We start from the raw sequence: 24,307 nt of genomic DNA on the forward strand, positions 1-24,307 counted from the left end.
TATGCTCTGGACTAAGTATGTACTATATTAATTATATTATTAATTATTATTATTATTATTGTTATTATTATTAACAGCACAAGAGTTTGCCACATCTAACCAAAAGACATTTTGGAACTAATCATCAGTTGGTGTCAAATGCTCCACTGAAGTTAATGGTCTGTCCCTGTATATCAAAATATATTCCCATGAGTATCTCCTTATTGAAGTATTATCTGCTTAGCAATGGATATTCATGCATTTTGTAGTGTGCCATAAGGGTAAAACTCCCATTTTACAATTCCTCTGCAAGGACTTTGTCATTTTTTTCTAATTTTATCAATAAATTCCTGTGTATTCTATCCATGTTGTTTTACACTGACGCCAATAGATATATTTAAAATGTTTTATATTTTTCTTCCCTGAATATAATCCCAAAGAATGCATGATGTTGAAGAGAATAATTCTCAACTTGAATTAAATAACTGAAAATTAGTCCAAATTAAATCTTTCATGTGCTTGAATTGTATTCTCAATTTCACAACACTTATTTATTCCAATTTTTCAATTGGAATAAATTATCTGAGGTAACACCATGATTACTGATAAAGTTCTAACATCTCTTATCCATTCTCAGTAATTTTATACTAATAGCCCATACATCAGTGTTTTTTAAGTGTTTGTGAGTAGACCTTTTATCTTTTCATGTAGTGCCAAATATGGTATAATTATTATTCTCCTTTATCCAGTACCTGCTAAAATTGCTCAGTAGTACTAGATTTAATGCATCTTAAATGCCAAGACCACAGTAAAAAAAACTCTGGATCAATCTTGGAGCCATTACTCATATAAGTAAATGAGTAGTCCCAGTAATTTCAAACAGGTCACTCATGAGAGTACAATTTACAAGACTGAGACCTCTGTTAGTAACTCAACCAGAATAAAAATCCTAATGGACTGGATCCAACAGAAATCGATTGCAAAATACCTAGTTAACAACAGCTGCAACCTCATCACCTCTCTTTCCATAACCCACCACCTTTGTATATTATATAACTATCCAATTTAATTTTATTCGCTCTCTCTCTCTCTCTTTTAATATGGTGATGCAGCCTATAGGCCTGAATCTCTTCTGTGTTGTTCTGGGTTTATGGCAATGTAGCTCCACTGATTTCAGAGGAATTACAGTGGCACAAAACTGGAGTACACAGTGGTAAACCAAGCTCAAGGATTTTAACCCATCAACTTCTGGCACCAAACACCACTTGTGTATATTTAAATTGACAACTTTTATCATATTCTCTTCAATTAGATACAATCCTATAGGGTTAACTTCTCTTTTATTTATCTTCTAAACAATGAAACACATTCAATGAATTAAGCAACATTCAAACATAGTTTTCAGATGTGCAATATTCATATTCTTATTGTCACGAGTAAAGTAATATCTATATTCTGTATATTACTACCTGGTGATTCACTGGTCTAAATAATTTACTGATTAAAAATGTAATTAAAATAAAATTTCTTCTATATGTAACTTTTAAAGAAGATTGTGAACAGCTAAATTACTATATATACGTAGAAATAACATTTTACTTTTATTTCCTACCTTTGATCCAAAAGGATTGCCGAGCAGTTATGGACTAAAGTAATCACTTCATTCATCACTGAAATAAAAGTCATCTCTAAGGTGCAATACGGCAGCAGTTTAGCAACAGAAAAGCAACACTAGCCAGTACTTAGTAAGTGAAGATTCTGAATCTGATTCTTCTCTCACATACAGTAGCTTTTCATTAGTACAAGTCCACTGACTGTCTGATTCCTGACCTACGTCAGACTAAGGATCAGAAATTTTGTAGCCAATAAAAATTTAAGAAATTTTAAACAGACATATTGCACTCTTTCATTCTCCCAAATGGACCAATGCACAGGAGACCCTACAATCAGATCTGCCCCATTCCACAAAGATGGGGAGCTAAGCTGCCTACACAACACAGTCCTCTTTATGACTGCAGATTTTGCAAAGAATCCTGTGAAGGGTTAGTGATCTGTGGCTGTAGAGAGGGAAGGTTGAGGACAAGAGAAGTTGGGAGCAGAGGCATGTGCATTATCCCTTACAAGACTCATGTGAAATCTGGAACAAAAATAATGTAATCTCTGGCTTTGGAGTCTTTAGCAGTATAACCTCAACGGATCTGCTGCTTTGTGGGATGGCCAACGGGTTCTAGAACTGTTGTAGAGGCATAGGGCTTCTAAAGTGAATAGTTCTAGCCTCTTACAGATGCAAGCAGATTAGCTGGGCTTTGGGGCAGAACTTCTGCCATTCCTGTAATCCTCAAGTTATGCAGACATAACCCTGAAAATGTTTAATTGACCTAGTGACACCTCCAGAGTGCAGGACACCAGAGCACCAAGAATTCCAGAGTACTAGTTCTACTCTCCCAATACGACACCTTTCAAGTTGCCTCTCTCATGACTCCCTATGATCACAGACACTTTATTCAGAAATATCTGCTCCACTTGCTACCAGCTGAGAAGTCCAAGCTCAGGAAATGACAAAGAAGGCTAGACGTTTAGTGCACTCATGGGGTTTCTTGGTGGTATTATCGTCAACAGCAGGTTGAAATGTGAAAAATATAAGATCACTGTCCTCACAGAGTCTGGTCTCATTCACTGTCACTGTCATGTAGCTGCAGTAGTCTAGCAGCATAGACAAGGGACCAGGGACCAGAGAATCTAAGTAAGTCACTGAGGCTACAATTTTTGATAGTCTCCATTAATTTTGCAAGTCTGTTTTTCAGTAGCCAGCTTGAGACATCTAGGGCCTGGTTCTCAGATGTCCTAAGCACATTGAATTCCAAGTGAAACCAATGGAAGCTGAAGATAATCATTGTCTCTGACAATCACACTATATTACCAGTGTCTCCAGCAGTAGTCAGTTTAGATATTTTTGGCCTTAAAATATATGTTTGAAGGTTGGGGGAAAAGTGGAAAAATGTGGCGATAATTAATTATACCCTACACACCCTCTGTAGAGTGCCTTAAATTCTATGGATAAAAAACACTATACTCTTTAAGGATTATTATTATTAGACAGACACTCTCTTCCCCTCCCCAAGTACATAATGCATAAAGTCTAAAATGAAAATTAGATTCCATATATACTATATATAGTAGCAACCATCAACATTTCTTTAAGGTAAACCCTCAATTCTTCTCCTAAACTATAATCTGCCATCTAAAAAAACCTTTACAAAACCTAAAAATGTAAAGAGTTAAACAAGACAAATAATTTTAAAATGCTCTGGTATGTTCAAAGATTTGCATAAAACGTTGCTGCTGCATCCTTTGAAAAGGTGAGCATGACATTTAATTTTGCAGCACATGCCATACAGTACACTATAGTTCAGAAATGGTATGTAACTTCTGGTTCATTTTCATTTTATTCTGAGAAACATATATCAAGTGAAAAAATTGCTACACAATTCAAAATTTGACAATTATGTAATGAACTTGGCTAATTTAAAAGAGATTTATTTTCTATTATTCTAGAGAACAGGCATAGGGTCTTACTAACCATGTTGTCAGGGCTGTGATATATTTGAGTTCTCATATTCCATCTCTTGCCTGAAAAGGCTTATTTCAATAAATAAGTCATTTTTCGAGCAGTCTTTGTTGTGTGTATCAGCAATGATGACATGTGGGTAGGAATTGGGCAAGTGTGAATGTCTTAGAGATTGAAAAATAAAATATGACAATTATGGTAAGACACCCTTTGTGCCAATGTAAGGCCAGAACTGAAATTTGCTCAGTATTGTTTTATTGCATTAATGCCATTTGCTACACTCCTACAGCAGAGCTGAAATGATAGCACCAAAGATAATTTGAATATCCTACACACAGCAGCTGTCCATGCACCCACCACCTTTTTCTTTCCCAAACTGAGCTCTTTAGTACTTCATTATTTCAAGTGAAAATTGTTTTAAAGAAAAAAGTACACTAAGAGAACAAAGTGAAAAACAAAATAGCTATACCCCCCCGTCCCCCAAAAAAGATGATTCCTACAATAATGGTGTTTTTTTTTTATGGTCAGGTGGAATCAGAAGTGAGCAGGAGTAGGACAAAAGGAGCGTCCTTAGGCCATTTATAATCACAGTCCTTATGCTCACAAAAACTGCTCTATGTGCCCACAGATGCATGTGCCAACCTACAAGAGCCTGGAAGTCATTTGACCATAGCCAAACCCTCCGCTTCTGTGCCAGCCCATTGTACAGGCTGGGTGCAACAGGATGAGTTGGCTGCACCATTTAAAGGATGATGAAGCTTGGGCACATCCCTGCTCAGAAGAAAGCTTATTTTCCCCCTCAGCTTTCACTATTGTTGTGTGACACAGCACTGCCTCCATGGCACAGTTGTGCCTAAATGTCATACTCAAGCCCTTACTTTATAGTACTCAAGTTCACACTACTTTCTGCTGTACTTTTTAAGCATACATAATCATAATGGTATTTCATGAAGAGCTACAGTGAAGGCTATCCACATTTAATTATCACCACAGAGTGCAGAGTCTATATATGTTTCTTGTGTAGCTGGCTGCACATGTTTTGTTCAGTTCATCATTTCTCCCCCTTTACGATCATATGCTCCTCATACCTATGGAAGGTACAGTGATTTGGAAGTACACATTCTGTTTTGGTACACACAATGAAATTTCACTTATGTCTTGTGTAATTGTTTTATATATTAAAAAGCATGTTTGGTTGAAAGTTCTCTAGCTTTGCAAGAACACATGACTCACTTCTATCATCCTTGTATGGAAAAATCCTCTAGGATGTAATAAGGAAATTATATCCCTTGTTTAACATAGTTAAAAAACCTAGCAAGAGGATATCTATGAATTTGCTGGGTACTAGAAGGAGTAATTATTATAGACACCTATTGATTTCATGCCTTTTTTGCCAGTTAAAAGCTGTTTCCAGGCTTGCTCTCTACCTCTAACAATTGGGCAGAACCTACAGATCTATGATGAACAAATAAGGATGAACTCCAACTCCAGTGTGGTCAAAAGGACTGTATGAACATTTGTCCACATCAGGGCATATGCCTCTTGCACCAATCCAGTAAGCAAGCTTCTGAGAATCTTAAGGCAAGTTCCTTTGAAAGTATATGATCCATGACTGAACAGTGAAAGAAATCCACTAGGAGACCGTGTTTAACTTTAGCATCATATCAGGGAGAAATAATTTTGAAATGTTATAAAAAACGTTATAATGATATGGGCTAAAGAAGATATGAGACAATGAAGAGTAATCTTAATACATTAGTGCATTTAAATTGGTTTTGCTAGCAAAGACCAGACAACTGTCATTCATGGGTGCAGAGGGCAGTTAATATCTGAAGTTCTCTGGTAATTCCCAAAAAGTGTTCAGCATAGCTCAGTTTCATATCCTCCTGAATCAGGTGGGAAGATTCAGAGGCGGTAAATAAAAGAGACTCATTACATGAACTGTTGCCTAACCTTGATCAGCTTTCTATAGAAATCACACATCTACTTGGCCGAATTTCTTTCCCTGGCCCAGCTCAATTGTCAGCTGAATGAACTAGGAATAGAGCCAAGATCTCCAACCTTTTACAAGCTATCCCATTGTCAGGCCACAGCAGATATTTTCTGCACAACAGCCTGAGCTCCACAATCACTCCAACACAATTTAACAATTATAGGTGAGAAGTGAAGTGGCATGAAACAGGACATGTACTAAACATATATTTTTTTAATTTTACTTTGAGAGAGTGAAACGATATATGGATTTAGTGTTTTCAATTTTTGGGGGGATGATTAAAAATTAAAATTGTATGTAATTATGCACTTGTGTCATCTTAGTGAAGCACCACTATGGACTTCAATTATCTATTACTTATGCAATGCACAAGTGATCATGAGCTCTGCAAAAAAGATAAAAATTCAGTCCCTGCCCCAGGGATTTTATAATATACATGAAGGTGTTTATCTGCATATGCTCACTATCAAAAACAGAGTTGAATCCAAAACCCAATGAAGCCAATCTTTCCTTTGCCTGCAATGGACTTTGGATCAGGCCTGTAGTGCAAAGTAGTGTAATGAGTATAGTAAACGTTTCCAAGATTTGGCCCTAGTATGAGAACAACAGGAGGAGACTGACTACATGACAGGGAAGGGATGTGTGTGTGGGCGGGGAAGGGGTAGGGCATCTGAGGATAAAGGATGAAAAGACATACATTAGGCCAGATTGTGAATTGTTTATACTCATTAGCGCATAGTTACTTACACATGTAGGCCCAATGAAGTTAATGGGAATAAGGAGAATAACTGCTCACCCGTGCAAATAAGGGGGTCACATCCTGCCCCAAAATGATTATATGATCACTTGGAAGACTAATTTGAGGATTAGGAGATTAAAAATACTTGTTTGTTTTATTATAAAATATAGTATCCACACTAAGTTTATCAAAATTATAACTATAATCTGAAACTAGCAACTAGTAATGGGTAAAATAACTAGCTTCTAATTATGTATTAATTGTACAGTAACAGCTAAAGAGGTTTCTCACTCTTTTGACTTAAGTCCTTTTAAATTGATAAAACAAATAGCTCAAAGCTTCAGTCATTTAGTCATTCCTGTTTTGATGTATATTTTTAATTGTAGAATTCCATATATATATAGTTTATTATTAGCCTGATTAAACAAAAAAACCATGAAACTTTATGTAAATACAGGAAACCTCGGTATCAAAAAGATGTAACAAACTGAAGGTAATTCAGAGAAGATCAACAACTATTAAGGGACTAGAATGACATGAAAAGATGAAAAGCACTGCACACGTGTGTGTGTGTATATATATACACACACACGTGCGCAGTGATTTTATCATAGATATACGATAGGTTAGATATATGCGTGAAAGATTGGCTGATTGATGGACTAAAGGGGGTATATTAAGTAATGCAGCTAGTAGCACCTGAATGAAGAGAAAGCTCTACTCAACTGCTTGCTAAGTCCACAGAACTTTAGTCATGGATGCAACTACTCCACCAAAAAAGCATGCTGAGTCCCCTATCTCACTGAAGTAACAAGTTATTTGTGAACAGTGGTTCTGGGTGTTATTTGGGAGTTTCATAATAAAAGCCAATGTTGGGCAAAAACTTTTAATTTAATTCAGAGAAATTTCCTAACAAAATGCAGTGGTTATTAATAACAGCTCTACACTGGTTGAGAACATATTTTGTTAAGGTTGAAAAGATGTTGCTGAGTTTTCAGAGCAGAAGACACTAACAATGGGGGAGAGAACTAGGAATCAGGTTATATTACCGACTCACTGCGTTGGCCATGGAGAAGACATTTACCCTCTCTGGGTTTCATTTTAAAATGGTGAAAAATAATAATTTCTCTATCTCCTACCTGACAAGCAGAGCAATGAGAAGCTTTCCTTCTGAAACATGAAACCAGGTGAAAGTTACCTGGTTTCAGGTTTCAATACCAGACTCTGAACTCAGGTTGGTTAGAACACTCACTGAGATAAAGCTAGGCCATATTTTACCTTGGAATTTTCGGTTAAAGTGATGCATTCTATGATGGTCGGGTGAGATTTGCAGCTCACTTTTCTGAAGGTATCTGGGAAAAACCGGCTGCGTTGAACTTTCCAGTCATTGACTGACGGCAGGTGGGGAATCAGGTCAATCAGTTGCCATTGAGTAGCTTGGAAAGAGCCATCCACTTATGACACTAGCAGAGAACTGCTTTCTCAAGTCTCCACATACCAGAAAACATAAAAGGAAAGCTAGATATAAGAGGCCTACTGGACCATTAGAGTTGACCAGACCACAGAACAGCATCAAAGAGCTTTCTTTAACCTCTACCCTCTTATGATTTGAGATGGAAATCAAGCAAATCTTAAAAATTTTTGGACAACTAACTGTTTTTCAGTTTCATTTAAAGTGAAATGTCAGTGAAACTCCATGGATGCGAACACAGAAGAAATTAATTTAAAAAAAAAAACTGAATTGCCTATGAACTTGAACCACCAAGAATGTCATCTCTGGTCAGTCAGAGGTTGTTGTGAGGCTTAGATGTTTTGCAAAGTGCTTTCAGATCCTTAAATGTATTGATGGGAGCTATGTACACACTATATGATAAGAGCAAGAAATAGTCCTCTGAAAGTGCACATTCCTAGTGTGGCCACAAGTTCTCAGGAACCAGGGTTTTTGTTTTTTTTGTTGTTTTTTTTTTTAAAGCAGTAATTATTTTGTCTTGATTCATTTTTTGTTTTCTGGCAAACAGTTGCAGAAAACGTTAAGGAAAGGAGATATTTTAATAGTTTGAATAGTAGCACACAGTACAAAAAAAAGAAAAAGAAAACCCCCAAGAAATGAGCTTCAAGTGGGAGGATTTAAGCATTACAAAGAAAACAGTAGAAAATTTACCCTCTTTTCTCTATCAAATGTCTATTGTGCAGACTGACCAGGTGTACTCTTCAGACTGCATGCCTTAATTCAGGTTCAGATTAGGGTATCACTTCAATAAATCAGTTGGGACACTTTAAAGCACTGAGCTTAAAAGGTAATAATTTCTAACCATTCATTCAAATTCTAAATGTATTGATGTTGCTTACATACACACATACATACAAAAGAAAGAACATGAAACTGGTGTAACTGAATTTTACCCCCCTTAACCAGGGGCACTCAAATAGTGATCTATTTCTGAGGCCTGGTCTATATGAGATCATTAAGGTAGCATAAATATGTCACTCAGGAATGTGAAAAATCCACATCTCTGAATGGTGTAGGTAAATCCAATCTAAGTCCCCATGTAGAGAGCACTAGGTAAAAGGAAGAATTCTTCAGTCAATCGAGGTACTGCCTCTTGGGGAGGTGAATTACCTACACAGATGGGAGAATCCTTCTCATCGGCGTGGGAGGTGTCTACACTTAAAATGCTGTAGCAGTGCAGCTGTGCCGCTGTAGCATTTTAAATGTAAACAAGCCCTGAGGTCAACAAGCAATAAGGACTAGAAAATGTTGCCTTAGTTTGCTTGAGTGTGACAGAGTGCTGGGCAACAACAGTTGAGCCAGCACTCTGGTCACTGCAGCTCAAGTTAAACACTGTAGAACAGACCTCGTTAAGAAGAGCTGTGCCTAAATGGTGAGTGGAGGAGAGCTGGAAGGCTAATTAAGTCATTAGGCAGAGGATAGAAAAAGGCACAGGAAGGAAGAAAGAGTGAGGAAGCAGACAGAGAAAGGGAAAGAGAGATTGCTCTTCCCTGCTTGCCTCAGGAGCTCAAGGCTCCGTAAGACCACAGGATAGCAGTTCTCAAACTGTTGGTCGGGACCCCAAAGTGGGTTGTGACTCAATTTTAATGGGGTCACCAGACCTGGCATTAGACTTGCTGGGACCTGGGGCCAATGCTGAAGCCCGAGCCCCACCGCCTGGGGACTTCAGCCCCAAGCGGTGGGACTCAGGCTTCAGCTTCAGCCCTGGGCAGTGTGGCGCAGGTTACAGGTCCCCTGCCCGGAGCTGAATTCCTTGGGCTTCTGCTTTGGCCCTCCGTCTGGGCTGGTGGGGCTCGGGACCGTTCAGGCTTCAGTTTCCCACCTTGGGGTCACATAGTAATTTTTGTTGTTAGAAAGGGATTGCGGTGCAATGAAGTTTGAGAACTGCTGCCAAAGGAGTAGGGCTGTATAGCATATAAGGGTTGTCAGAAGCAACATTGTAAATAAACTGCACAAGGTGTTTTACCAGCATAGAAGTCTCTGAGTTGTTTGTGGACTTGAACAGAGGCAGGAGCAAATGGGCCCAGCCATACAGGGATACAAAGAAAAGAAAGGAAGAGAAGGGATGGTATCAGATTAAAAAATAGTATGGAAAGAATTTCCTTCTTGACCATGACAGTTGGACTGATAATTCAAATGGAACTAGGGCTAGGATTCTGGAAAACAGCAACGTGAAATTAAGAGGTTATTTGAGCATGTACGTCTTGCAAGTGTGGGGGCTTCAGGGAGCAACTCCTAGAGGGAGCAGCACAGAGGCAGAGACTGCAACTGTAACTGCGACTGCCTGCCACAGTTGTGCTGGAGGGATGCATAGCCCATGCTGGCTGGATCAGGCACCTGACAGGCTAGGACAATCAATTACATGCCTGTTGAGTTGGCATATGTCTGTGCCATGTGAGCTGACTCAGCTGAGCCTGGAGGGACAGTGTGAATAGTGAGAGAGCTGACTTCAAGGGGTCAGGGCTGGAGGAGAAGCAGCCTGCCTGTTCCCTTCTCCTGCAAAAGAGAGACAGTTATTTTGTCCCTCCCTCTGAAAGGGCCTGAGAACAACTTGCAATCCCCACATCCACAGGGGCAAGACCGAGCCCCAAGATTCTGCTGCACAGTTGAGCCCAGTAGGCCTCCTTGCGCTGGTAGCTAGGGGACTGAGAGGACTTGCAGCTAGCTGAAAAGGAGAGCTATTGGCCTCACAGAAAGGGAGAACACCATCCAGATCAGGCCTGTGGGGAGATTTGGATATGTGATTTCTCATTACATGTATTTAGTTTGTACGGTTTTATTGTGGGAGTGGTTGGAGCCTCATTAATTTATTAACCTTTGGTTTCTTTTCCTGCTGCCTTCCCCATCTTTTAATTTACTCCTTTCCTATCTGTGAATAAAATATTGCTTATATGTTGGTTCTTTATTTATTGTACCTGTGAACTGGAAAGCCATAGAAGTCATAGGACTTGTTATTACGCAGCCACTAGGTAGAATCAATGAACACTGAAGTCCCATTGGCCCTTGGGGGAAGAGGGTCACTAAATTCTTGATGGGGAAAGAATTAAGGGTCTCCATCACACTAGGGATGGGGACTACAAACATATCTTACTTTCGAAGGCCCAATCCATAATACTCAGGTTACAGTGACAGCCTTTGCATCAGGGATGGGATCAAATAAAAGACAGCTGGAAAATAAAAATCATTTGACATTTTCAAAATTAAAGAACCAAACAATAACATCAGATGACTTGTCCATTCCAGTAGGTCAGTCAGATAGCTGCCCTCAGGAAAATATTTATCTTATTGAAAGGCAAGTACATTTTTTTAAAATGTCTCATGTTGTATTTTATATTCTTCTGATTTAGGGAGAAGAATTCTACTTTTATGTGCTCCATCACAACTGATGAGTTCTGTGAGGGTATATCTGTTTCCCTGGACTGACTGGGGATAGAGAACTTTGTCAAGAAGGTCCTGTCTTTGGAACTTGTTTTCCTGAACTGCCTATCCTAGTCCCTAAGCCCTAGTTTGACAAGCTTCAGGTAACTCTGGAAGGCTTCCTAGTCCCCGCCCAAATCAGCACTAGACTGAATGTCAGTTTATTTTGAATTGATATTTCAACACAGGCAAATTTTCCATGGGGGGTGGAATAGCTGTGGGGTGTCTGAGTCAGTTTTGATGGGCGCTGTTGCACATTTTAATGGTAACTTAAAAAATTCTTAATTACAGTCATTATAGGAGCTGTACAAGTTAATAAATTTCTACACTGCATTTTTGTTTTCCATCTTCTTCCTCTAGTATTATATCCTCTCAAATCCACACAAAGACTTTTTCTTGCTCTGACCTCCAAACTGAGTTCCCTATAAACTGAGGTCTTTCCAGCAAGGGACAATTAAACCTGGTCATAAAATTTAGAGAACAAAGAGGGAGAATATGGGGGGTCACAGAGCATCTGTACTTTCACGAAGGATTCAATTTGCATTTTACTAAGGCCTCTACTATTCTGTACAAGTTTCATTCCAACAAAACTTTGCTCTGGGTGTCAGGGCTGAAGTGAGCTCTCTTGGAGCCTAAAGCATTACTGCACCTGATTAGCTAACAGATGGCATTGTAGAACAAAGAAACATCACTGCCACAGTTCTCCTAATCCCAAATCTTTTCATCTTGCTTGATGACACACAACATTATACTGTGGCCACCAAAATGCCACTTTCTTCTAAATAAGAAATTTAATCTGAATTAGCCCCTAATTGTTACACTCATACAATTAAAAAATCAAATCAATTTACAATAGATTAAGCTATAATTCCTTAAATAATAAAACTATCTTTAAAGTAAGCTTTTAAGATATTATCATGTGGAAGATCTAGTGTATTTTGGTAACACTGGTTCATGTCAGTTTTGCATTACTGTAGCTCCATTTGGCTAGATTCTCTGCTACACTAGTTTCCACTTTGCACATCACACGGGATGCTGTCAGGGAGCAGGTTACTTCTTCTTAATTCTCTATCAGGGTGCTGCCGTACCTGTGTCAGATGGCAGTGGTCCCCATGGGATCATCCATGAGATAACAGTAGCTGAGTGCAGCCTACTCCAGCCATGCCTCCTTCTCACCTCCCATCTCATTCTAAATAGGACAGGAGCACATCTTGTTTTTTTAAAAAAAATAAAGAAAGTTCACTAAAAAGAGGACAAACTATTTTTTTACATAAGGCTGTTCTGTAACTTTGCATATTAATAAAGTTTGTTAACAAGGGACAATTTTATCCAAACTCATTTCAAGAAAGCAATTATTTCTGTACCAAAAAGCAATACATCTATAAAGTTCAGCCTAAAAGGATCTTATTTCAAGTTTTACATTCATTAAAAAGAAAAACTCAAAAATATATTCATGGTTTAAAGATTTAATGAAGAACCCAGTTTGAAAAGAACATCAAATACACTATCAGAATAGTACATGAGACAAATATTTAATGAAACACAGAAGAGCAACTGATCCGGTCCATTGCCACTAGATGCTATTGTCAAATACACTAACAATCAATGACAAAGTCTAAGCTAATGTATGCAGCTCCAGACAATATTTATTAAAATACCTGTACTTTTTTTTACAACAGTGTTGGCATTGATTTTGATTCTACTCACACATAAGAAGAAACCTAAAAAAGGCAGAGTTTCCCCTTTGAAAGGGGAAGACTAGAGGCACATTATACTGTCTGCTGGAGATTCACTGAAGAATATGGGAATTATCTGTCTAAAGTTTGGTGGTTAAGGTATTGCTGCCTAAAAGGTAATAAGAGACAAATCCTGCAAGGATTGAATGTAGACCAGAGTCAGTTGTTTGATGCTCATATGGACAATACTAGAAGTGTAATGTGGAAAGATTACCTCTAACACCCTTTAGAGAAATGCACAACCCAGTCGGGTCAGGTTCAGTTGCCATGCTCAAAACCCCTGGAGATCTTTGGATGGGAACTCTGAGCAAAGAGACTTTGGAATGGATACAAAGACTCCCTGTGACTTAAGGGCAGAGAGAGATTGACAGGGTAGACAGAGACTCTGAGAGGCAGCAGTTGCAGAGGGGAACCTGGGTTAAATGGAACCTCCTTAAACAGGCAAAAAAGGCGAAATTTAGGTAAGACAGTATGTGTTTAAGCTTTTGTTATTTTAAACCTGTTCTTTCTGCTTGTGATATTCTTATGGATAAATTTTCTGTTTTAGATGAGCTTTTTTCTGTACCTGCATTTAATTTTGTGTAAGAGTTCCCAGAGAGGATTCCCTACCAGGGGCTAAATCCAGTGTGTCAGCTGAAGGTGATATGCTTGCTAAACGTGGGTGCTGTCACCAGGCGATCCAATCAACAAAAGCATGAACTGTGAGGTTCTACTCTTGAGAGAGGTGCAGATGTAGCTGTGTCACTTGGAAAGGGTGTCCACAGGAAAGAGTGGTCAAACGTACAGTCTATCTATTGTGTTAATTTTGAGGGAATAAATGGGCCCAGTAAGTCAAAGATGCTAACATGACCCTGTTCCTGTACAACACTAAACAGTTAAACTTGGTTCAACATTTTGAGTATACACAACTCGACCTGCTTTGTCCTATGACAAGCACATCAGTTATTTGCTTTCCCACAGTTAGGCTCACAACTTGCAGACCTAGTAGGCCTACCAATGAATGTAATGGCAAACCATGACAGTCGCACTGGCATTCAAGCTTCTGGTCTCCTCTCGGTGGGTTCATGTGAAGTCCCAAAAAAAAAAAAAAAAAAAAAAACCAAAAAACCATACAGTCCAAAGGAAACAAATCTTGTTTGATGCTTGTGTGGGCCCACTGAGTAAATATAAGGAACAATTCTGTCCCTTCACAGTCCCTAGCGAGACTGGAGTATTGAACCATATAAAAAAAGAAAAAACAAACAAATGAAATATAGGGACTCAGCAGTGGGAAAGTGGGGGTAACAGATGAAGATAGATAATTCTTCAAAGACATTACCTTGAAAATGGACCACCATGTACTGCTGTTGATGCTGAAAGGATTTTTTTTTAAGAAGCTCCAGGGAAAGTAAATACAAGGAAATAAGGTGGCCTCTTTTATAAAATGTTAATGCTTCACATGAACAGAAAACTGTGAGAGCTCAAAACAAGTGTGCGCTCAGGGGGAATGGAAAGAGGGACAGGGTTTACACAAGCTCTCACGACGTCAAAGAAAATACACTGTGGCAAGGTGGCGGTCAAGAGATGTTATGAGCATTCCTGGCTTTTTGTTGTGCAGTTTTTTGTTTTGTTTTGTTTTTAAGCACTTACCATTTCTACATGCCAAAATACATTTGGAATCTCAACTGAGGTAGGTTAAAAATGCCTAGCTAATTTTAAGCTTCTGATGTTTGCTGCTTAGTGGCAGAAAACAGTGTAGCATAATGTAAGATAAAGTAACATGGTCATTTCATCTTACAAATGATAAGGAGCAGAGAACCTGAAATTAATTTTTTTTCTTTCTTGGTGCATTTTGTGTACTGAACATCCATTGGGTATTCTTATCAAATGCATGGGAGGGAATTCTCAGATTAGTAGACTGATGGTGTGCCATGTCACTGGAAAGCGTGATGGGGTTACAGACCCCATTCTGAACCTCGGCCTTAGGAAATAAAGCAATACTGGTCTAGAGAGGCTTCACCCCTCAACAAGTATAGGACATGCTCATGGTGGAGGAATATTTTAAAAGGACACTGGTAGGCCAGGGAAACTGGGGAAAGAGTTGCAGGATGCACCAGGAAGCAAGGCTGACACTAGAAGCTGTGATAGGAGTGGGTAGAACTTGTTAAAGCTCCTCTAGCAGTGGGGATCTCTATTCCCCCCTTGCCTCCTTGGGGACCTGAAAGCCTGAACAGAGACTGCTTTGAACAGGACATTAAGAGTATGTCTACACTGCAATAAAAAACTAGTAGCATGGCCATGGCTGACCTGGGTCAGCTCACTTGGGCTCTGAGAGTCAGTGCCACAGACTTTCTTTTGCAATGTAGACATTCCTGATGGACTGTTAGGGTGTCTTCTAAAGGAGCGACCACACACCAAACATTGGAGCTCCAGTCTGGTAGGAAATGACCCAGGAGAAGATTGATAACTGGTCCAGATACTTTGAAAAACCCCATAAGGGCCCTGGGATGGGATCTTGTGGAGAGAGTGGGGCCCAGGTCCCCTACCTTGCCTCCCTGCTCCTCTGTAGCAGCACAAATCCCAGTATTAAGCATTCAGGAGGGATTAAGATCCACCATATACAACTTGGCTGAGTCTTCCTCCAGGATGACTAGATTGGCAGAAACTGTAAAGCCACTGCCTAACTACTAGGATGGTTGGTTATTAGACTATCCCGCTACAGGGGGCATTACAGAATTAAGTATTAATCTATGTATTGTTCCGGGGTATCATTTAAAATGTGAACACCATTAAATTCTTTTCAATTTTCTGAAGTTGTACTCTATGTATGGGGCAGTGTTAACATGTTTCAGCTTTTTTTCCTTTTGAATAATATTTTATTATAAAATGATATCAGTATGAAAAACAAACTATTTTATAATAAGAATAGCATTTTTTGCACTTCTACCTGTAGTTCTCAAACTGCTTTGCAAAGCGTGGGTAAGAATTCTTGTCCCCACTTTAATGAAAGGAAATTTAGTGAAAGAGGTTAAATGACTTGTTCAAAGTCATACAGCAATTCACTAGCAGGGCTGGGAATATAACTTTGGTCACTTGATTCCCATGTATTACATTACCCTATGTATTACAGAACACTGCCACCTCTCTCTATATACAAAATAACAATCAGTAGGAATAATGCTAGATAGAAACTTCCCCACTGAAAATTCCATTTCCTAGATTTGAGGTAAGGTCTTAGATTCAATTTATGACCTTAAGATCCAGTAGTGTAAATGGTAAAATGCCAGCCAACATATGTACAATTCATGGGGGGGGGTTTTTATAGTTTTGCTTAAATAATTTACAAAGAAATTCTGCAAATTACTATTTGTGAAATTTCACAGACCTTTGCATATATATATCGATTCACCTGATGTGAAATTCCACTACTTCAACAATAATTCCGGCAAATAGCAACTAGTCCATGATACTGTCTGCAACGGATTAGAGTGCGCAAGTGCTCAATGCGAGATCTTGAAAGATTACCGTAGTTACTGATATTCAAAAATATATAGAAAAAGAATTCTGGTGTCAGATAATCTAGTTTTAAATGACTATGTAACTTTGCAATCTGGTGAGATGAAGCATGTTTCGTTCTTAGCAGAGAAAAACAACTGAATTCTGGCTACATGACCACTCTGATCTCTTTGTTCACAGTCCTAGATGACTTTTGCTAGCTTACTGCAGGAAAGTCAGATTTATTTTAAGTACAAATTTTGCTCAGTGGGTTAGACTCATGAGACGCAACATTTCATGTTCATGAGGAGTCTAAGTGGCAGCAGGTAAATCACATAAATATGAATATGAAAACTTGGACTATGAACACTGCTATTTAATACTAATAACATCAATAACATATTCATAGCAACCTACAGCATTCAGTAGGCCTGATTATCATTTCACTTCCTATACTCACTAGTGTAAATCATGAGTAAAGACACTAAAATCAATAGCCAGGAATCTGGACCTTGTGGCCGAGCAGGGGACAGAAACTGGGATTCTCTTTCCCCTGAGGATTCTGCCAGTGTGCAAAGTCTTCAGTTGGCATAGGGTAAGTATAGATGACTCGTGTGTCCCCCTCCTTGCACAGGAGTGTGAAGGGTGCAAAGGAGGAGAGAGGTGAGAAGGAAGCATGGCTGGAGTAGGCTGCACTCAGCTACTGTTACCTCATGGATGATCCCATGGGGACCACTGCCATCTGGCACAGGTAGGGCAGCACCCAGACAGAGAATTAAGAAGAAAGTAACCTGCTCCCTGACAGCATCCCCTGTGTTGTGCAAAGTGGATACTAGTGTAGCAGAGAATCTAGCTAAATGAAGCTATGGTAATGCAAAACTGACATGAGATCTGAACCAGTGTTACCAAAATACGTTAGATATTCCACATGATAATATTTTAAAATCTTTCTTTAAAGATAATTTTATTATTTAAGGAATTATAGCTTAATCTATTGTAAATTGATTTGATTTTTAATTGTATGAGTGTAACAATTAGGGGCTAATTCAGATTAAATTTCTTATTCAGAAGAAAGTGGGGGAAAATGCTAGCTTTGCAATTGCACACTGTGCAACTTCCCAGAATGTGGAAAGTTTATGAAAATAAATTCTTCTACCCTTCTACTTCGCTGTTCCTGATATTTGACTTCTTCAGAACCTTTCTCTTCATCTGCAGCCATGAAACAAGGGAGAGTTCAACAGCATTAATCTGGAATAACTCCCCTGGCATGCCTGTGAATAGGGTGATGAAAAGCCCAGTTTTTGTGGCTTTAAAGTCCTTTGTGTTACCTTTGTATTATTCAGGACACATCTATTCTCTATGGATGAATTTTTCCCTTTGAATGTTGTTCCTGACTGACCAATATTCAATTAATAAGGAAGAACTTACTCCCAGTGTATGGTGTATACAGGAGTGCCCTAAATATGCTGGGAAGAAGTCCGTGTTGCCACTCTCAGGAGCACAAATGCCAAGTGCATCAATCTGTCTAGTCTGAATCAGCAACGGTCAGACCTCCCAGAGAAATCCACAAAACTCCTCCTTTCTTGTGACTTACACACTTTGCACCTTTTTACACTGGAGAGTGGCAGTCATCACTTTGTCTGAGGGCAAGTCTACACTACAGCACTACATCAGTGCAGCTGCACCCAGGCGGCTGTGCTGCTGTGGCGTGCCTGGTGAAGACGCACTGTGCTAACTGGAGAGTGCTCTCCTACTGGCATATTTACTCCACCTCAGTGAGAAGTGGAAGCTGTGTTGGCGGGAGGCACTCTCCTGCGGACGTAGTGCCGGTGTGGACAGCGCGAAACTTGCATTGCTTGGGGAGAGAGGGAGCTTTTTCACACCCCTGAGTGATGTAAATTAGATTGACTTAAGCCGTAGTGTAGACCGGATGAACAATGCCATTTTTTACAGCAATACATTTAAAAGATTATAATTTTGTTTAACCAGGGAGCGGCACCATCTATGTCAGTGTTGATTACATCCCTTCCTACCGGGGTTTTAAAAGAAAATAGGCCAGCAAGTAGTGTCATTATATTACAGGCTATGGCTCTGTCTATCTTTTCCTTGCAGACAATCAAGAGAAGTTCCTTTGAATAGTCTGTTATGTCTCAACCAGAAAAGCAGAGAGCACAGTTTTCATGCAAGGATGGGATCGGGTCTCATGTGCAGCTGCCGGAAGGGAAGGTATTCAAAGATCTACTTGCAGCTGAGGCAACCATAGCATAGCTCCTATTTTTGAGGTTTCTATTTGAGTCCCCTAGAAAAGCTCCTGATATGGGCCATAAGGACTTGTCTACATGGGCCATAAGGCTGTATCTAGTCTTTTTCCCGCTAAAATTTATTACTATGATTAATATTGGTGCAGCTCTACTAGTGAGAGCCATGGGGGTTAATGCTAGTGTAGAAAAGTAGCTGGGTCATCTAATCCATCTTAGAGATAGCCCAAGTAAATGGTGATTAAAGTGCTGATGATTGATAGTACCTTATATTCACTACTGCCCCAAGCATTGCTACCAACAGAAGTGCACCAGTGATTAATTTTAGCTAAAAGAAATTTAGTGTAGACTAGGCCTCTCATTCAGCTCATAGCACACAAACACCAAATTAAATTCATTCTGGTATCCCCCAGCTATCAGTAGAGCAACCACAGCTGGACATCTGGTTCCTATATAAACAAATCTGAAGACTTCAAGCTATTACTCAGATAGTACACTGTCACAGCAACAAAACCTTAGATAACACTTTTGAATATCCCACCCAGAATTAATGCCACAAGGTGTCTAATTAATATGGGAAAGGTATGTACTAGTCTAGAAGAGAGAGTGAAATATTATTAGTCAATGGATAATATAATGAAGTCCACAATAAATGCACAGAATAAATGCTCCAGGGTTATCAAACTTTTGTCTAAGTAACTTATAAACCTAAATCAACAGGACTTTGGCACATTTGAAAAAACAAAACCAAAAAGCTATCCATTGTGAATAACTAAAATTATCCCACCACACTTGGAAAGAATAGACCAAGGCCAAATTCCTAAGGCCAAGCCATTTCTGAGATACATTTCACACACAGCAAAGGTGAAAAATCAGACTTTTCATACTGTAGTAGCTGATAAATAACTTATTGTCCCAAATATTTCTGAAATAAATTCCTCTGTCAGAAGTCTAAACTTATGAAATTGCAGGAAGACTGATTCCATATTTGCAAAATTGGATTGGGAGAAAGGGGTTCAAAACCAAGCTTGTCACAACTTTAACTATGTAGAGATTATCATCTCCCAGTTATAAAAACAAAGGAAGTATTTACACTAAAAATTAATAATTCAACTCAGAATTATAAGTGATTTACTGTATACCACTGAATCTGATAACAACTTCAAAATGTAGGATGAAGAAGTCAAAAGAGGAGTATTATCCTTCCTGTAAGATTCAAAGCTATTATCTCAATACTACTGCTCCTGCTTTAAGAGCCTAAAACTTAAGTACATAGTAGATAATGTCAGACATGAAGTCCTTGGCCTTACCTTGTCTACAAATGCAGAATTCTCAAACTTGTTTATCATCTTTCACACTGACTCCTTTGTTATTTGTCTCATTATTTTCAAATATCAAAGCCATTCAGTTTCTAAATGTGAGCATTTTATCCATAAGCAAAGTATCTCATACTAATTTTCAAGATCAAATTAGTATCCAAACCACGTTTTTATATCCCAGTTCCAGCATTTAAAAAAGTTTTCAGAAGTAATTGTTGAAGACAAAAAAATCAAATTTTTAAAATTAATATAATTCAGGACCCATTTTTGGAACCATAATTTCAAACAGGTATGGATTCAAGCACTCAGTTTCACCATTGATTGTATGCACAATTTCAAAATAAAGACTACATCTATGAATGACATGCTGGGATTCAGAAAAGTCATAGTATATTTGTAGTTTTGGATTCAAGGTCTCAACAGAGTACCCTGAGGTCCAACCAACAGTTCAAAACAAACCCATTTCAAGCAAAATGAGGTCCTGCAATAACTCTCCAAGTAACTTCCATGGATAAAAACAGGCAGATCTTACCTTCATAGATAGCTTTGAAACCTTGAGCACTCACAGCAAAGTCTGTGGTGAAACAAAGTGTGAGGATAGATCCAGTGCTCACAATAGACGATGGCAGCTGAAATCCAGACAACCTGCACAAATAAAAACCCCCACAAATGTTATAAATAATAAAAATCAATATAAGCAGTAGTTTTAAAATTAATAAAAACTTGGAATCCCTCATGATGTTTCTGTGTATAATACCACTCTGATGATATAGCCATAAATTTGGAATGCCAACATTTTATGTTGATACTATTGCTGTAGTATCCTAAAGACTCCTTGCAAATACTAACACATAGTATTAAGCATGGCCAACTTCTAGATTCTCATATGACCAGGAATACCGCAAGAATCTAAGTACAGTATTTTTAAAGAACAGAAGTTACTATATTTCATTCTTTTCCTCCCTCCCACATTCACTCATCTTCTAATGCACTTTGTTTCTTTCCCAAACTATATCTGACCTCCATGCCACACAAGCATGTGCCTTAGATTCCCAACTCACTCACCCCATTAATGTCCATCCTATACCCATGTGTCACCTCAGGGCACTCGTTCTAGCTATTGTAATCTAACTGTGGTTGGGGAAAAGGGCCTAGTCTGAGGGAGGAGAGCTGCTGAGAATCCATTTTTCAGGCCTAGGCTGGTGAGCAGAAGAACTGCAAATTAACATAGTATTTAAATAGTCTGGGAGTTCCTTCTTATCCAACTCTCAATCAAAAGAAGAGAAAAATCTATTATCTGCCTCCCAGAGAGCCCACAATAGCAGGCAGTCATTTCTCTCTCTTTCTCTTTTTTGCAGTCTAATAGAAACGGAGGGATAGTAAGTGGGGAGCCAGGGATTCTTCCCTTTTCTTCTCTCCACACATTAAGGTTGTAGGACTCCTCTTGCCCTTCTACTTTCTTGGAAGAGGCTGGAGTTTTAGTCTGGTAAGTGAGTGGGAACTCACTAGTGCAGGCTGAGTGAGTGGAAATCAAAGCTTCTGCTCAGCTGGGCACTGAGCTTGCAGTACCTGCCAGGTAACAGCACAGTCCGGTTGCCCAGCAGCCCATTCCTAGCCTACTGACTGCCCCTCCAGTTCTCCAGTTCTTACCTGAGTGTCCGCAGGTACGGCCGCTCGCAGTTCCCAGTGGCTGCGGTTCGCCGTTCCCGGGCAATAGGAGCTGCAGGAAGTGGCGTGGGCCAGGCCACCACTTCCCGCAGCTCCCAGTGGCCGGGAATGGTGAACCGCCGCCATTGGGAGCTGCGAGTGGCCGTACCTGTGGACGCTCAGGTAAACGAAGTGTCTCGCGGCCCACCAGGGGCTTACCCTGAACAAGCCGCGAACCAAGTTTGGGACCCTTGCTCTAGAGGTATTGCAAATTTTTGTCATGTTATAAGACACATTTTGTATAAATATTCTAAAGTATTCTTTCCTCTTAGTACATATGCTAAATAATACCAACAAAATTATGTAAATTTGTATTCTTGGCTGTTTACTTGCTTCACCTACAGAAGTCAGCTTGGTAGAAAATTACTAGAACAGCCATTTTATGACTTGTGTCTCTTGTCTAATTAGCCTTCACACCTTGTTATAAGTATCAATATTTAACTTAAGCTTGCTACCAAGTTACAACTCTTTACATTCATTTTGAGAACTAAGGGCTGCTCGCTAATACCAATATTTTGATATTGATAAGGACCAAATAAAGGATGAAAAAATGACTAAAACTGTGTTTTACCATCCTTTCTATATTCTAAAACACAAAGGAACATATTTCACTGTCATATTCACTTCATGACAGGTTAGGAACATAAGAACAGCCATATTGGGTCAGACCAAAGGTTCATCTAGCCCAGTATCCTGTCTTCTGACAGTGGCCAATGCCAGGTGCCCCAGAGAGAATGAACAGAACAGGTAATCATCAAGTGATCCATCGTCTGTCACCCATCCCAGCTTCTGGCGAACACAGGATAGGGACACCATCCCTGCCCAACCTGGCTAACAGCCATTGATGAAGGAAATCTTAAAAAAGTAAAATGCAAAGTCTCGATTATTCAAAATTAGTGCTATTGTAAGGCTAGATGATGTGAGGGGAACAATTCAGGTACAGGGAAAAAAATCAGAGGCAGAATATACCTGACTGACTTGTCCATCAGCATACAGCAGTAAGTGGTGTAACGTGTACAGAAATGGCACACAAGTCCTGAATTTAACCTAAGTTTAAAAGACAAGAGTTTTATACTTTTTTCCCATTTAACAAATCTGGGCATGAGGATTGTTTGCTACCGTCTCAGCTACTACTTCAGGGGTGGATGTGGCATGGGAGGGGGAAGAGAGAAAGAATGGGTTTTGATTTTTTATTAAATTTGGAGGCACTCACAATGAAGTGGGTCATATCAAATTGTCCAGTTCACCTACAAAGAGAAAGGAACAGTCATCCACAATAAGGGTCCCATCCTGCAATAAATTCCACTCAAGGACACCCTAAAATTATGTGAAGTCTCTCTGACTTCAAAGAAATAAGTTGCAGGAATGGGCCTTAGGAGAAGTTTCCTACAACATCATTTTCCCTATGAATAACCATAGAATCACAGAATCATAAGACTGGAAGGGACCTCAAGAGGTCTTCTAGTCCAGTCCCCTGCACTCAAGTCAGAACTAAGTATTATCTAGACCATCCCTGACAGGTATTTGTCTAACTTGCTCTTAAAAATCTGCAATGATGGAGATTTCAGAACCTCCTTAGGCAATTTATTCCAGTGCTTAACCACCCTGAAAGTTTGGAAGTTTTTCCTAATGTCCGACCTAAAGCGCATTGCTGCATTTAAGCCTGTTGCTTCTTGTCCTATCCTCAGAGGTTAACAAGAACAATTTTTCTCCCTCCTCCTTGTAATAATCTTTTATGTACTTGAAACCTGTTATCATGCCCCCCCTCGGTCTTCTCTTCTCCATACTAAACAAGCCCTTTTTTTTTTTCAATCTTCCCTCAAAGGTCATGTTTTCTAGACCTTTAATTATTTTTGTTGCTCTTCTCTGGACTTTCTCCAATTTGTCTACATATTTCCTGAAATGTGGCACCCAGAACTGGACACAATTCTCCAGCTGAGGCCTAATCAGGGAAGAGGAGAGGGGAAGAATTATTTCTTGTGTCTTGCTTACAATACTCCTACTAATACATCCCAGAATGATGTTTGCTTTTTTTTTCCTTCAAGAGTGATCCACTGTGAGCCCCAGATCCCTTTCTGCAGTACTCCTTCCGAGGCATCATTTCCCATTTTGTATGTGTACAACTGTTTGTTCCTTCCTAAGGGAAGTACTTTTAATTTCTCCTTATTGAATTTCATCTTATTTATTTCAGACTATGTCTCCAGTTTGTCCAGATCATTTTGAATTTTAATACTATCCTCCAAAGCACTTGCAACCCCTCCCAGCTTGGTATCATTGACAAACTTTATGAGTGTACTCTCTATGCCATTTTCTAAATCATTGATGAAGATATTGACTAGCACTGGACCCAGAACTGAACCCTGCAGGACCCCACTTGATATGCTCTTCCTGATGCTCTTCCTAATGGCTCTGTGCTATTACATCAAACAAGTCAAATTATGTAAAATCAAATTAGCCTTTTATTTTTTCTAAACCCAGTAAAAATATTCAGATTTCACACTTGACAGAGACATGACTAAACACTTGTCCTCACTGGAAAGTTAATTTGCTCTTAAGTCATATGTTGCCCCTGACTTTAGTCTCAACCACACACAAAAGTCCTTTACC

At 39.2% G+C, this 24,307-nt stretch overlaps 1 protein-coding gene across 1 annotated transcript in view; it reads right to left on the minus strand.

Annotated features, from left to right (window-relative positions):
- The window catches only part of CSMD1 (CUB and Sushi multiple domains 1), a 1,692,034-nt gene that overhangs the window by 1,454,503 nt on the left and 213,224 nt on the right, over positions 1–24,307 (minus strand). Inside the window, exon 3 of the mRNA XM_077812120.1 lies at positions 20,526–20,638. Within this exon, the coding sequence (XP_077668246.1) occupies positions 20,526–20,638 (113 nt within the window). The remainder of the gene's footprint in view (positions 1–20,525; positions 20,639–24,307) is intronic.

The sequence above is a fragment of the Eretmochelys imbricata genome, chromosome 3 (genome assembly GCF_965152235.1).
Source record: "Eretmochelys imbricata isolate rEreImb1 chromosome 3, rEreImb1.hap1, whole genome shotgun sequence".
Lineage (NCBI taxonomy): Eukaryota > Metazoa > Chordata > Testudines > Cheloniidae > Eretmochelys > Eretmochelys imbricata.